This window comes from Falco rusticolus, chromosome 4, assembly GCF_015220075.1.
Source record: "Falco rusticolus isolate bFalRus1 chromosome 4, bFalRus1.pri, whole genome shotgun sequence".
NCBI classification, from domain to species: Eukaryota; Metazoa; Chordata; class Aves; order Falconiformes; family Falconidae; genus Falco; species Falco rusticolus.
Genome location: NC_051190.1, coordinates 109,540,756 through 109,555,856, shown reverse-complemented (window position 1 = coordinate 109,555,856; position 15,101 = coordinate 109,540,756). Strand labels below are relative to the sequence as shown.

The 15,101-nt window shown below is 52.6% G+C and overlaps 1 protein-coding gene across 1 annotated transcript; it reads right to left on the bottom strand.

The window, feature by feature from the left end:
- Positions 1-12: 12 nt before the first annotated feature.
- On the bottom strand, positions 13-1,603 carry HOXA13 (homeobox A13). The gene is made up of 2 exons (XM_037386957.1): positions 931-1,603; positions 13-303 (listed from the first exon to the last, which is right to left on the bottom strand). Exons 1-2 carry the CDS (start codon positions 1,601-1,603, stop codon positions 59-61), a joined length of 918 nt encoding a protein of 305 aa, XP_037242854.1. The 3' UTR covers positions 13-58.
- Positions 1,604-15,101: the final 13,498 nt, after the last annotated feature.

The window sequence follows — 15,101 nt, the reverse complement described above, 5'->3', positions numbered from 1 at the left end:
GAACACGAAAAGAAAAAGTTCTGAAACTTTGAGCTGCTGCTTCTCCATTTTTAATCCATTAACTGGTAGTCTTCAATTTGTTGATCACTTTTTTCTCTTTGACCCTTCTGTTTTGGAACCAGATTGTGACCTGTCTCTCTGACAGATTTGTAGTCGCCGATATCCTCCTCCGTTTGTCTTTGGTTATGAATTTATTTGTAGCATATTCCCTTTCGAGTTCTTTTAACTGGACCTTTGTGTAAGGCACTCGTTTCTTTCTCCCACGTCTGTACGAGTTTGCATCTGAGGGATGCGTAACGACGTCTGGAACAGAAAAACCACGGAGGCAAGCGTTAGAAAATCGCTCGAACCGCTTAGGACATCTTCAAGTGGTACAGGGGTTAGAGCTACAGCGCACTCCTCCGCCTGCCCCGCTCCAGCTGAGCTACTAAAGCCCGGCTCAGCATTTGGGATTCCTCTTTCCTGGCCGCGCAGGCAGCTTTTAGGCAGGGGAAGGCTCGCTTCTGTCAGACAGACAAATAATAACCACAAACCCCACGGAGCCCAGCCACGGACTCTGGGAAGAATCGCGCGGGGCTGCAGCGATTTACCCAGCCTGCGTGCTCCGGAGTTTATGGACAATAATACCGCAGCCCTTCCCACGGCCCTTTTCAGCTGTTTCCTCTCCCGGTGCCGGCGGCAGGGCCGGGCGGCCGAGGCGGGATGCGCCGTGCGCCGGCGGGGGGCAGGGGGCGGCACCGGTGCCGCTCCAGCGGCGCCGGGGCATGTGCGGGCCGGGATGGGGCCGGGGAGCGCGGGCGGGGCGGGGAAGGGTCAGCCCGGGGGTGATCCCGTAGCCCTGCCGGCGGGATTCCCGGGAGGGGCGAGCGGGGGAGGCGGGGGGGGGGGGGGGGGGGGGGGGGGGCAGGGGTAGCCATGCAGGTGTATTACCCGGGAGGGTGGATTTCCAGAGGTGAGGCGGCTGGCTCTGCTCCTTGGGGCAGTACACTTGCCCGTTCCACCCATTGGTGATGGCCCAAGGCTGGTAGCTGTCCATGGGGAGCAGGGGGTCGTGGCGCGGCTCGCCGGGGCCGCCGATGGCGGGCACCACGGGCATATCCAGATAGCCGGGCACCGGCTGGTAGGGCCCGGCGGCGTAGCCCTGGTAGAAGGCGAACTCCTTGGCCCGCGACGTGAACTCCTCGCCGGAGACCGAGGTGTCCATGTACTTGTCGGCGAAGGTGGAGGCGGGCTGGGCGCAGGACTTGATGGCGTTGTGGTGGGTCATGCGGCAGGGGTAGTAGCCGCTGCCGAAGTAGCCGTAGGGCAGCGCGGCGCCGGAGGAGCTCTGCACGGCGGCCGAGCAGGGGCTGCACTGCTTGACAGCGGGCTCGGCCATGCCGGCGGCGGGGGCCTCGCTGGAGGTGTAGGCGGCCGCGCTGGGGGCGGCCAGGGGCGCGGGGTGAGCCATCAGGTTGCGGCAGGGGTTGGCCGCCGCCGCCGCCGCGAAGTTGCTGCTGGCGTGAAACCCGTCCATGTTCTTATTGATCTCATCCAGGCTGTTGTCGTAGAGGAACATGACGGGCTCGATCCAGCGGGGGTGGAGGAGCACGGAGGCTGTCATAGCCCGCTCCGCATTGAGACTAGTGGCTCTTTTTTAAAAGCCCCAAAGACTGAAAAAAGAGATACTCAATCTCCGGGACTTGACCAAGGCTGACGCGCCAGTGTCGCGCCAGGCCGGCCCTCATTGGGCCGCCCGCCCCCACGTGATATGCAAAGCAGCTGATAAACATCTGAAGGAATAAAGTGGAGATAATTAAATAACGCAATAACCGCGCGGGGCCGGGTCCCGGCACGGGGGCGCGGGCACGGGCGCGGGCACGGCCCGGTCCTGCCGCCGCCGCGCGGGGCGCGGGCGCCGCGGGGGGGGCGGGGGGGCCCGTCCGCCCGCCCGCCCGCCCTCCTTCCTCGCCTCCCTCCCTGCCTCCTCCCTCCTTCCTCCCTCCGGCCCTCCCTCCCCTCGCCACCGAGGCGTGAGCATTTTGGCCCCGTTGTTGCCGCGGCGCGTTCCCCGAGGTGCGGGGCTCCCCCCGGCACGCCGCCTGATTTCTCCCCCGCGCCGCTTCCCTCGGGCCCTTCCCCGCCCCGAGCGCCGCGGAAGCCGCGGAGGCCTCTCCTCATCTCCCGGGGGAGATGAACCGCACCTCTCCGACCCCCCTCCCTCCCCGGTCTGCACCGCCGCCTCCCCGCGGGGAGCCCGCCGCACACGGCGGGCGGAGGAGAGGTTCCCCGGGCGGCGCGCCGGGCCAGATAAGGCTATCGAAGCGGAGCCTCCCGGGGTCCTTTCTGGGTGTTTTCCTCCTTCCTTCCCGCCCGTCGAAAGCCCAAGACCCATCTCACTCCTCTCGCCACAAAACCTCAGAAGTCAGATAAGAGGAACAGACCAGGAAATCCCGATTTGATTTATTATTATCTTTTAGGATGGGCTGGGGGAGCGGGAGGGTTAACTGAATCTCCATCGCGATTCCGCTGTATTATTTCTTGCCGTAATAATAAAACCCGCGGCCTACAATTCGGCTTGAATCTTTTCTGGCTGTGAAATATCACCTCGGCTTGTATATTGTGCGTACGGATCCACAGTGCTTTTCTGGGCTGGGGAAAAAAATGGTTTATTGGCTGAAAAATCTTTTTTTTTTGGAAGGTCGTACCTCTCCCGCCAGCGAAAGCTAGAAAAAAACAATTGCATTCCCTTCTCGTGATAAAAGTTGTAACTTTTCATAGGGCGAAATAATTTAAATTTTTAATATTCTCCGCACCTCCCGCCGGCGCGGACGCGTTTCTCCGCAGCATTCAGTTATTCGCGCACAACCTTGAACTCAAAACGCTCCATCACTGAGCTATCAGTAAACTTGACCTAAAGCAGCGTTCACCTCATCGTTAACAGCTCGCAACCCTCACCGCCTATGGACAAAACAGCCCCAAATATTCCCATCCTGAAAACTAATTTTATTTTTTCTTTTGCTTTGCATATTGCTTTGTTTTGCGCCTGACAGCTCGGCGTATTTATTGTCCTATTGTGCTTCCCATTGACGTTGTAGCATTGTTTTGCCCGCATGGCTACAAGCGCAGAGCGGTCCCGGGACGTACATTGTTACCGAGCAGGCTTTTCCTTGCCTAGCGCAGAGCTGCCAGCCATGAGAAATAGCCCTTTGGCGCCCATGGGGTCTTTTCAAGGTGCATTTTCCGTGCGATGGGTTGGGATACCTGAAGTCGCTGTCATTCTCCTACTAATTTGGCAGCATTTTAGCCGCTTTTTTTCCTTCATTGTAGCCAATAAAGTGTTCCCATTTTGACTTCGCATACCCTTTTCCGCATTCTTCCTCATGGCCAAAAGCAAATATTTATTCCCCGCATATTTTTCCTTTTCTTTCAGGCTCCAGTTTTGAAACCTGTGGATTCCCCGGGCCAAACATTGCTTGACTGCCATGAATTGGGTCGGTTTGTTTCCCTCTGGTTTCTCGAGGCTGCTTTTGAAAATCGCGTTGCAGCGGGGCGGGAGGGGGGAAGAAGGGGGAAGGGAGGCAGCTCTATGGGGCAGCGCTGTTTTACATACGGGTTAGACACGGCTAGAGGCCAAGGTCAAGTTGAAAGTTGCAGTCTAGCCAATGTGAGAGCTGTCATTCACAGTGCGAAGATCTGTTTGATTTGTTAAAAAGCGGGTAGCCATGAGAACACTAATCTCCCCAGCTCGCCTCTCCCCCCCGCCCCAGCCCGCCCCCCTCTCCAAACTCTCCCTCAGCCGCGGAGCGTTTCTCGTTTATCTGCCTCTACTTTTCAAGCTCCTTTCCATAAGGAGGGAGAAGCATACGAAACCGTAGCTTTCAGCCCCGGTGCAAACTGTTTAAGTGGTGGAGGGTTTGCGGGGGGAAGGGGGGGGGGGCGCAAAAGGAGGGGTATCCGGTTTGCTAAGTTTTGGTCGTTGTTTTTTTGTTTTGTTTACCCACTTGGGGCTGTTCCAGCCCTGTGTGCGAAAGGGGGAAAGGAGATTAGACTAAAGAGCTTTCTTTTCTCCCTTCTCCGCATCTCTCCCTCGCTGTAGAGCTCTATGTAACCATTAGGGAAGAAGGCCGTGCTTTTCACTGCTGATAAGAGCAGTGACACAACCGTCCCCTTCCCCTGTTTGCCATGACGTGGGCGGGAGTCAGGGAAGGGGACCGTTTCCTCAAAATAGGCAAAATGGCATCTGCGGGGAGCCCATGCAGCATCAGAAAAATAATTACTGTCGGACGCGGGACTCTACGTCTTTGTTTTGCTTTCCGAATGTAACTGACTTTTAATAAATTATTGACACCGAGAGAGAGGAAAAAAGCCTCGTCAACTATTTTAGATTTCCCGCCCCTCACCCCACCCTCGATACCTAATTTTCATTCCCCAGCTATAATTCCTTCCTGTATTAATGGGTATCTGCCATTAAATATTAGAAAGGAACCGTGAGGGCTGAAGGCATCGAGCGGAATAAATGTTCCCCGAAAATCATGAATCCTGTAATGAACACCAGGGGTAAAAATATGGCCGAGACTACACGGCTCGCCCCCCCCCCCCCCCCCCCCCCCATCCCCGAACATATACCATTCCCTACCAGTTGTGGAAGAGCTTTTACTTTTCGCAACCTAAGTCTTGGGATGCGCTGGATAAATTAACCAAAACTAAGAAAGAGTATACTTGAAGCCACTGACTGATTTGGCTATGCTCTACAAACGCTTCCTTTAGGAAAATTAACTTGATAATTGAATGCTTCCATGCATGCAACCGACAGACCAATGGAAGGTTCTTCCAAAGTTTTTTGCCTCCTCCGCATAAAATAGTTAGGATACAGCAAATACAGGAGTATGGTAGAGCCTCAGCATTTTCCAAGAGTTTTGGTGCAAACCTCTGAACTGCTTTGCATTTATATAGCATGTAAAACATCTTGGAGAGAAATACATCTGTTAAATCGTTTCCGCTAAAACGAGTATTAATTCCTCAGGGAGCAAAAGGATGAACAACCATGATCAGTAGGAAGATTTTAAAAGGTGTTGAACCCTTTCAGAGCCGGGCAACTTCTAACTGATCTTCCTATTCGGCGGCAGTCGCCCCTCGCCCTGCACGGCCATGCCCATCTCAGGTATTACAAAAAGCTTCAGTGGCATTTTCTTCCCTTGGCTGCAGCGAGAGCGGTCAGATGCATTTAACCAACTTCGCAGGTGTAAGCAAGGACAGAATTTGGCCCCTACAAGTGCTTTGAACCAAGTCACTGTGTGCTCCTGACGCCATGAAGCCAAAGATAGTCTTGCCACAGTGAGAACTGCAGGATTTTGGCCTTAAACGGGAATATATAAATTAAATGTAAATCTCCCCATGTGATAGGAATATGGCCACTCATTTTCCTAAAGAGGCCTTAACATTTCGCTCTTCTTAGAGAAACCAAAAGTCCTTTCAGCTGAATGTCAGGTTTTGCAAATACGGGGTTTGTCGGCGGAGTATCTAGAAGGCTTTTTTTCCCCCAAGCCAGCCTTTGTGTGATAACATACACACACGCACCCTCCGGAGCCTGCCGCGGGAATGCCCGACTGAGGGGAACTCTGATTTCTTGTAGGATAATCACAATCGTACGAATACAAAAGAAAAACTGCCACCCAAGGAAATCCACTCTTACTTTTCCATCCACTGCTTTGAGCTGATTAATGAGCATGATGGAAAAAAAAATATAATAATCGTGGCTGATTGTTGAAAATACATGTTTGTCACAGAGGTAAATCCCTCTAAATCCGCTAAAAGATCTTAGCTGGTAATGAAGGGGCTAGGTGATCTTAGTTACTAATAATAATCTCTGTCCTGCAGAGCCCAGGAGTCGTGGAAGACGCAGGAGTGAAGTGATAGCAGCAGCAAAAGCCTTAATCGAATTTGATTTTCATGAGCAAATGAAATTTACCTGCCAGAAGGTTAATTTGGAGCAGTACTGTCACCGCTGTTTTCTTCCACAATTTCTAAAGCATTAAAGGATTGAGATAAACATTCCTGAGTCTGTTTTAAAGACACTTTGTATTTCAGGATATTCATGTGTTTCTAATGGAAGTAAGCAGCTTTACGAGCGGGGTTCGCAGGACATCTTAACTCTCTCCCTCCCACTGCGTGCTGAGGGGGGCTGAGATAATTACAAAATAAGAAGAATTTGTAAAAGCAAATGCAGAAGAAGAGTCTGAGAAGATTTGCGAAGGCGTCCTAAAAATCCTCAGACGCACACTAGAATCGGACCTACCTATTTCAGTCCACCTAAACTTTCAAACTGCACCTTCTCATAAATAAGGTGTGCTCGAAAATAATGTAATTGCTTTCATCCGAAGTATGGGACACGGACTAATCTTTATGGAGTGAGGTCTCAGAAGATCGCTTCACTCTGTGGGTTTTTCTGTTTCAGCTCTAGAAAACACGCTGGAGGTATTTAATGTAATTAAAGTGAAAATGGGAACGATCCTGATCTCTGTCTCACGGACAAGGTCTCTTTTCTGATTTTGTTTTGTTGTACTTTTTTTTTTTCCCTGTAATTTTTCATAAGCGTATTTCCACGGGTTGTGCGATGGCTTTCTGTTTGTCTTTGGTGGGTGAAAGCAGCAGAAGTCTGGTGTTATGTGTTGATAGTCAGCAGAAAATACTTTACTTAAACTGTCGTGTAAATGCAGCGATGAAGAGAAGCCCTTGCAGGCTCTCTGTCAGCCGCAGGCTGCCTAAACGCAGTGATGAAGCTCCCCCCCCATTTCAATTAAATTAATTTTGCTGTGCAAACTGAGAGGGATTTATTCGCCACCAGCTCTGCTCACTCGCACAAAGGGAGCCGAGAACTTTTTTATTTTACTCTTAGTAAATTCTGATAAGCGAAGAGGCCAGGCTGGCCGTGCAGATGTTCACTGCAGTAGTTTATCAGGTCGGTTACATCCTCCAGTTAAAAATGTTCTAGTATGAACTTGTATTAACAACAGATAACAAAATGATACTCAATCTTCCTGGATTTTGTTGGGCTTACCCTCTGGTTTTCAGGATTTAGCATTTTCTGGGTAAATTAATTTCTCGCCTTATCTACCAGTAGGTCACAATTTTTGGAAAAAAGAAAATAAAGCCAGGGTACAGTGAGCTGCAATGGCATATCCTCTCTATTTCTGCTGGGAGCTTGTAATAATTGCTACCACATGATCACATGGTGTATTGTTGCAGGCTGATTACAATTAAACTTATCCCTCCACCTTTTTCATTAGGGGAAGGGAAAAAAAATAAAAAAGTTCTTCCTGAGCTTCAGGCCCACTTTGTGCTGTTTTATTTCCCTTTGAAAAGCTGTCGAAGAGAAGCCGAAGTCGCTCTTTCCTTTACAATGAGAGAGAAAGCGTTTCCAAAAAGCCCTTCTCACCATAACGTCCCTGTAATAGCGTGACATTTACACAGCATCTGACCAAGAGGGCTCAGGGGCAGGAGTGGACGTTGCTGCTCTCTGCAAGAAGTTGCAGGATCTTTTTTTTCTTGTTTTCTTTTTTTCTTTTTTATTTTCCCCCCCCCATGCTGAGTCCAAAGCTGTATCTTCACCTAGGGAAACAATGAGGCGCTCACTGCTAAAAGACGCCTGTGCGCAGTATCTAGAGAAAGAAAGGGGTGAGAGAAGGGGGAAAAAAAAAATCATACAGGAAACATTGGACATGTTTGCCTTTACTGGAAGACAGCTGTTTGAGTACATTCTCCAAGAGGGTTTTTTTGTTCCCTTTTCAGAAGTGGTTTTAGTGATTAAAACATTGACTTGATGGAGGCAGTTTATCTCTAATGCCTGGGTCTGTCTAACAGCTCTTTTTCCGCACTTTTCCAGCCCTTTGCTCAGATGAGACTGTACATACCCTGGGTTCTAATCGCGGCTGTCTTAAGAAATATCTTAAGAGATATGGGGACTCACCGCACTGACGGGAGGGGAGGGTGGCTCTAGCTGGAAGTTACCTGAGCCACGAGTGGAGATCTTCCCCGCGGAGAGGAAAAAAAAAAGCTCAAAACCCCAAACACGCTCCATCTGGCAAACCCCTGCCACTCTGTCCGAGGTGGTGGGGAGGGGGGCACGAGTGGCCACGGGAGAAGCCCCCGTGCCTGCTGTCCCAGGCTCCGCTGGCTCCTCCAGCAGGCTGGGGGGCTGCGGGGCTGGCGCGGCGCCCCCGCCCCGTCGGCGCGGTGGCCGCGGAGCTCGCCCTGCCCGCCCGCCGCAGCAGCCGCCTGGCAGGGCGCTGGGCTGCCGGCCCCAGGCCCCGGCTAGGGCTCCCACACCCGCCCGGCGCTGGGCCGCGGCTGGCAGCCGTCCCCGGGCACACCTGTGCCGCGGGACCCGCGGGGCTGCCGGCTCCTACCCACGGGCCGCCCTGCGGTCCCCCCTCGGGACCTTCTCACAGCGCCTTCCAGTCCCCGGGCGCGGACCGGGCTGGCTTTTGGCTGTTTGGCTGGGGATTTTTTACCCGCTTTGGCCTATTTAATCTGCCTCTCCGGCGCGCTCTGCTCCGCGGGTGCGGAGGGCGCTTTTGCCGGCGGCGGTGAGAAGGGAGGTGCGGGCGGCAGGCAGCGCGGGGAAGCGCGCACCCGCGCAGGCAGCAGGCGCGCAGCCCTGAAAGGAGTCCCGTGCCCCCTCGCCCTGGCTGGTGCGCGTGTGTCTGTGTGACCACACACATGCCTCTCGCCTTGCGACGCGTCATATTCATCCCTCCGCTGAGAGTCGTGCGGGAGCAAGGAAGGGAGTGGGGTGGCGCTTGGCCCCCGGGTGGGGCTCCCTCCAGTTCTCTCCCAGCCCCAGGCGCATCCCACCTCTGGCTGGGCGAGAGCTGCCGTGTCGCATGGGTGGGTCCCTGCAGGAACAGCCCTGGGGACACGCTTCACGAGGAGTAACGCGCCATCTGCACGGATCCGTGATCAGTTTCGGGCAGAAAGAGGCAGCTGGATTCGGCTGAGTCCTCAGCACTGATTAAATGCCCTTCGTCCATGTCGTGGGCGCTCCCAGTACGAGCCACCTCCCAGCAGAAAGTTACTCGATACCGTGATATGATCCCGTGTTCTCCAATTAGCTTTACATTTCACCAAGGACAGGCATTTCTGTTAGAAGGTTATTCGGTTAAAAAACAGTAAAACCGGGGGTCTAGAAAATGCTTTCTAGCGCCTACAGTACATTTCTCAGGTATATATAATACGTGCTGTCTTTAATAACAGGAGGCATTTGCTACTCTTCATGTTAGATGGAACTAATGTCTTTCTATCCATACCGTGAACACATTCTCTAAATAGGAATTATACAGTATTTTCCTTTAAACATAACACCGGCCAAATGCAGACTAGCTGATAACTTGCATCTCTGGGTAAGTATATTACTCCCTTTATTTTTGCTGAATCATGAATTTTTCCAAAGCTTATTGTATTTTATGTCTTCTTCAGATAAGCAGTTACATATGTGGCCCAGTTGAAGGCTAAATCCCATTCTTACATACGCGACAGCTGACTGTACTTCCAAGATGTTATTTACTCTGGAATCAGCTTAAAGCGCTGCGTTTGAGACTCGTGGTTCATGAGGAAAGGAGGGAGCGGAGCCGGTCCGTAATTAACCCGCGCACAGCGCACTCCAGCAGTTCCCATCTGCCCATGTCTAGACTTAGATCTTCTCATCTGGGGTATGGACTTCATCTGCCTGAGCCCTCGGGGTCGGTGTCCTTGGGGATGGCGGCCAGCCAGACCAGCGGTACCGCCTGGCATCGCCACCCTGTGCCCGTACATCCACGCGCGTGAGCGGATGCGGGGGCACAGACTCTTCTATCCTCTCTAGGGCCAAGAGGGACGGAGGAAGATCAAGGACGGCCTCAGCCCAGCAAACGCAGTCCTGTTGCAGTGCTGGGAGCCTTCTGAGCTATACCCGGGGAGAAGGAGCCAGGCTGGTGCCAAGGGGTTGGAGCGGAGCTGAGGGCACATGCCAAAGTTCCCACGCTCCGAAGACAATTCGCGAAGTCCCGGGAGCCAAAGTATATTTAGTCCAATAATGGCACAGAGAAAAGGGAGTGGTTTCATAGCAACCCCTCTGACATGCAAAATAACGAGCGGCTGAACAATAAAGGTTAGTCTCTAGTCAAGCATAGCCCCTGGTCTTCTAGCGCAGATACCTAAAGGAAGAAATTCCCCCCGTCCCCTTGCACGCAACCCGAGGCCGCTTTCCTGCAGATGTAGCTGCCCCGGTGCCAGGGAGTGAGTATCCTCGCTCGGAGCCGCTTCCTTCCCATTGTGTGGAAGATATTCGCTGCCTGCCAGTAATTACCAATTGTCATCCACTTTCACAAGACCATATTTCTTTGTAATTTCTCTTGCCGAGTGTGGGGACTATGTCAAGTCATCTGTCATCTCCCGGCGCAGCCCGCTGCCACCCCGCCCCCCTAAAAAGAAAAAAAGAAAAGAAGGGGAAAAAAAAAAGCGGTTGGGTGTAACATAAAGCTACATCTCGTAGGTCCTGTTGCAAAGGAAACATAAAGGCTGGTGTGTCTTTTGCTCAGCAGAAGCATCTATATCCGCCGGACGCCGGTTCTCGCTGTTCTCAGGTCAACAGATTCTCAGCTGAGGGGCTCTACCTGGAGAAGTCCAGCACGCCGTGTGGACACGGATCCGGTCTGAAACCGGTGTGCGTAGCCATGAGGAACTGGCCGGGTTGAGCGGGTCAGGCCAGAGGTGTAGGGACAAGGCGGCTGTCCCAGCGGGGCTGGGGAAACCCCCCGGGGGAGGTGGGGCACGTCCAGCCGACCTGGCCCGGGAGCCCCGCTGCTGCAGGAACGCTCCGCTCCCGCTCCCGTAACATGCCAGGAAGTTTTACCCACCAGGAATAATTCTGCTATGAGGTGACGAAGGCACGAACAGACACGTCATCACCACTTCGGGTGATGTAAATATTTGGCAAATAGAGGGAGCTTGTCTGACCTATTAATTTTAGCGGGACGCTGGAGGGAGAGGTGTTCCGGGTCTGGGACTACCCTGGGGGGTCACTAAAAGAGAGGTCAGAAGTTTGTGCTGAGGTTCCTAGGAAGTTTGGGCACTACATAGCTAATCAAGTAGTTTCCATTTCGTAGTGAGATTTCAGTCGTCTTCGGTAGGATGGCAAAAGAAAAAAACAAATCTACTTTAGGTGGGAAGACGACGTTATGTATACAGCTATCCCCGTAAGAGAGTTAAGAATTGCGTTTATCGGGGGTTTGTGTGTGTGATGGATTGTACTACTCCTTTTAACAATAACCACAGGATCGAAACCTTAAAAACTGTGAGCAAGAATATCACAGCTGACATAAAAGTTGCCTATATATATAAAGAGAATCCCATATAATTCCACAGCGGAAGTCGGTTAGCAAGTATCTTCTGCCCGTTTGCAAACATCAAATGTTCCTGCCATATGTCCGTTCTTATTTGTATACCAGCTAAGAAACCTGAAACGTATATATGCGATATTAAAATAAAACATGAAAGATTTTCTCAGAAATCTGTAAGAGGGGAATGTAGGTCTGAGGCGGGGGTTAAAGGAAGTAAAAACCCCAAGTGATGCTATTGCCAAAAACTTTAATATTGAACAACACAGCTGAAGCTTTTATCACGGTACGAAATTTACAGCCTAATAATTCAAACCTGTGTGCTCATAGCAAGATGTTTCTTCCCCTTTCTGGGTACCCGAAGGGACGGTTTTGCTTTCCGAGGTGAGGAGCATCCCTGCAAGCCAAGGAAGTCTTTGGCAACGGCAGGTGACCGGCAACCTGGAGGATAACGGGAGAGAAAGAGGAAAGAAAAGAAGATGATGGCTCTTTAGGATCCAAAGGTATTTCTGTTATCTAGAGTGGAAATAAAAATGTGGCCTCTGCAGAAACCACTGAAGGGACAAAACGATAAGGAAACCCCTGCCTGGTAAAAAGAAACCCAGAGAAAAATGTGTGGAGTGGAAGAACAGTAGTTTGAGTCTTCACAAGGTGGAGGATCTGAGGCTCCCTCTCTGCATCCTCGTAATTTGGGCAGGTGGTGGGGCTTCCAACATGTCACTTGCCACATGATTAGGTACCAGCTAAGAAGCTGGAAGTGATCTGAACTCCTTGGCAAAAGAAGGGTGGGACGGGAGGAGACCACCCATTTTAGAAAATAGCCACCCGTCTCCCCCAACTCCCCACAAAATAGGTGCAGTCCTGGCACTGGGTCCTACTGCAGCTTGGAAACGCTTTTCGTGCGCAAGAAGCTACCTGTTAGACGGGGACTGCCTGGGACCCTCCGCCACGGGAGGGTCGGTCGCTGAGGTGCCAACACGTGTTTCAAAGCTCAAAGTCAACGCACCCCGCCCCACCCGCTCCCTCCCTGGATACTCCGTCTTATGCCCAAAACCCACTGGGTAAACGAAGACGTGAACTTCTGCCATGGCACCGGCAAAGCCTGGAGGCGAGCTCTCCCGTGTGGTTTAGCCAGCCCCCCTCCCTTCTTTCCTGCCTACCACTGCCGAGATCTGTAACACAGAAAGGAGCAGAGGGGCTTCGGGTAAGCTCGGATGTCCGCCGTCCCGCTGGGAGCGGCGGGTGGCAGCGCCCCGCGTGTCCCGGCTTGCTCGGGTGGCTCCGCCGGGCGCCGGGGCAGGCTCGCGTCCCCCGCTAGCGATAACCATCAGGTATTTGCAAGGGTAAACAGAGCCCCGGCGGCTGCGGGAGGCGGGGTGGGGGGGATTATCCTTGCCTGGATTTCGAGCACCGCCCGTGGCAAACGGGGCGAGGCACCGGGCGGAGCAGCACGGCGGGTTGCGGGGTCGCCCTTGTGGGGCTGAAGCCGGCCGGGGGCCGGTCTCGCCGGGGCAGGACCCGGGCGGGGCCGGGCCGGGCCGGACTGGCACCGGGAGCCTCCAATGGGGGCGAGCGGGGGCCGCACCGCGGGGCGCCGCCGTCCCCGGTCCCGGTTCCGCGGTCCGCGGCAGCGGCTTGGCGGGCGGCTCGGCGGGGGCGGCGGCGGCAGCGCTCCGCGGCGGCCGGAGCAGAGGAGGGGAGCGGTGCGTCCGAGAAGCCGGGGTAAGCGCCTTCCCGCGGGGCGGAGGAGGTCGGGGTGCAGTTGCGAGGGTTTCCCACTAGATGTCTGCACAGCTAATGATAATTGAAGGCTCTGTCCTTCCCGAGTATATCCCCGAAAGCCCGATCCTCCAGCCTCTTTGAAGTCTGCCACCCCTTTTAGAAATTAAATCCCTTTCCCCCTTGCCATCCCGGTTTCCCCCCCCCCTCTTTGTTTCCTTTTTCTCTAAAGAGAGTTCTGGAGCTTAGGCTAGAATAAAATACGTATTTCTCCACAGAAAGCTCTCTGGTGTACGACTCATGCTATTGGAATCCTTTTATGACCTTTGATGTGTTTAAATAACATGGTAAAGCTGTGCACACACCTCGGATTAAACTTTAATCATCCCAAGTCAAGGACATCCAGGTGGTAAATGACTTTACTTTGACATTTCTACTTTAGAACAATATATGATCCCAGTGGCAGGTCAGAGGGATGTTCCTGGTCTTCTCGCCCTTCGAAGGGCAAATATGTTTTTGCGTACAGAGATTAGAAACTCGTCGCTCATGTTACATTATTAAAAAAAAAAAAAAAGGAGAGAAAACCAAGCCCAAAAATCAAGGCTCCTGGGATTCTAGTTCTATCAGGTACCTACAGACTTCCCACAGGACTGGGAAAACGTTCCTCACTGTTAAGCACCTCTCTGCCTCTCCTGGGATATGTGTGTGTATAATGATCCATACAGGAACCTAGACAATTGTTTTTATAAGTGTGTATGTTCCCTTTCTGCGAAAAGTTATGCTGTAGTTGATTGCTTTAAGGAAAAAAAAAATTAATCTGCAGACTTTCTCTCTGGTGATGGTGCAGTGCAAGCACCCTCTACGAGCCCAAAATGAGCTTGGTTCCTCACGAACAAAAAAACCCTAACAAATAATCTAAGTATGTTTAAGAGAAATCTGGAACTCTTTATTTGCTCCACTGCTAGCACCTGGTTTAAAATCAGACAACTTTGGGTTAACACGTACAAAAGAGAGGGATTTGTGAGCCTTTTTATTGTCAATCAAAATTAGTGTCAACTACATTTTGCGTTGATTTTTACCAATGTATCCCTGCCCGGCCTCGGCTAATGCTTGTATTGGAAGCTGTGGAGCGCAGGGAGCTAAAGCCAAGTATTTCACGTGGAGTTTTAGGTCCTGGACTCAGTTATGGGAAATGCCTAAGCATAGGAAAGCCCATCTTCCTTTTTTAATTCCTTTTCATCTACGCTTTGACCCACTGAGACTTTACACACGCTCTGAAAAAAAATAAAATATGATTAAATATGAGATAAATTTTAAGAGAAACCGGCAGGAGGGAGGCGGGCTCGGGCAGCCCGTTTTGAAGGGGGCCGATAGAAGTAGCTATGGGTCCAGGTAGGTAGCGCAGTCTCACAGGGGAAGGGGTGCAATTTCGGGTCCACTCGTAGGTGGGGACAAGTTCAGTTCCTCGGGAACAAAGTACTCACGGGCTTTACAGGGTAAAGAGCAAGAGAGGGAATGGACAGTCGGCTCTGGAGGCACGGCAGGAGGGAACAGAGACAGAATATCGAAACCTTCCTCCTGGGGTCTGCCCCAGCGCCACCGACCGTGGAGGTGCCGCGGACCCCGGGGGATCAATGGCAGAGCGGGGAGCGGGGAGCTGGGAGAGGTAGCGCTGCTGGCGCGGGGGGCCGGGGTCCTGCGGGGACCTTGCGAGACGCCTGAGCCTTTACCCTGCTCGTTTCCAGAAGTTCGGAGGTGTCGAGTGAGAAACAAGCATCTTCGCAAAATTTCTCGGGATTTCGTGAACTGTAGGAGAGAAAAGCTCTGCTCCCCGCTCGGTCCCAGCTGCTGGTTACACACAACCGCCTTGCATGCCTGGGCTGTGCCAGGCGGCCTGATTGCCGTGTGTGCTGCGGCTCTGGAGTGCAGATAAATCTGAGAGAAGGAGACACCGTCGCCATAATCGCTGGTCCCCGAAAGACAAAAGGCTGTTCTTTTTTGTTATTGTTGCCCCTCTAAAATTCCTGA

Coding starts and splice junctions, on each gene's coding strand:
- HOXA13 (XM_037386957.1), bottom strand. CDS start 1,603: ATGACAGCCTCCGTGCTCCTCCACCCCCGCTGGATCGAGCCCGTCATG. Junction 304..930: donor CTGGAAATCCACCCTCCCGG/GTAATACACCTG, acceptor TTTCTGTTCCAG/ACGTCGTTACGCATCCCTCA.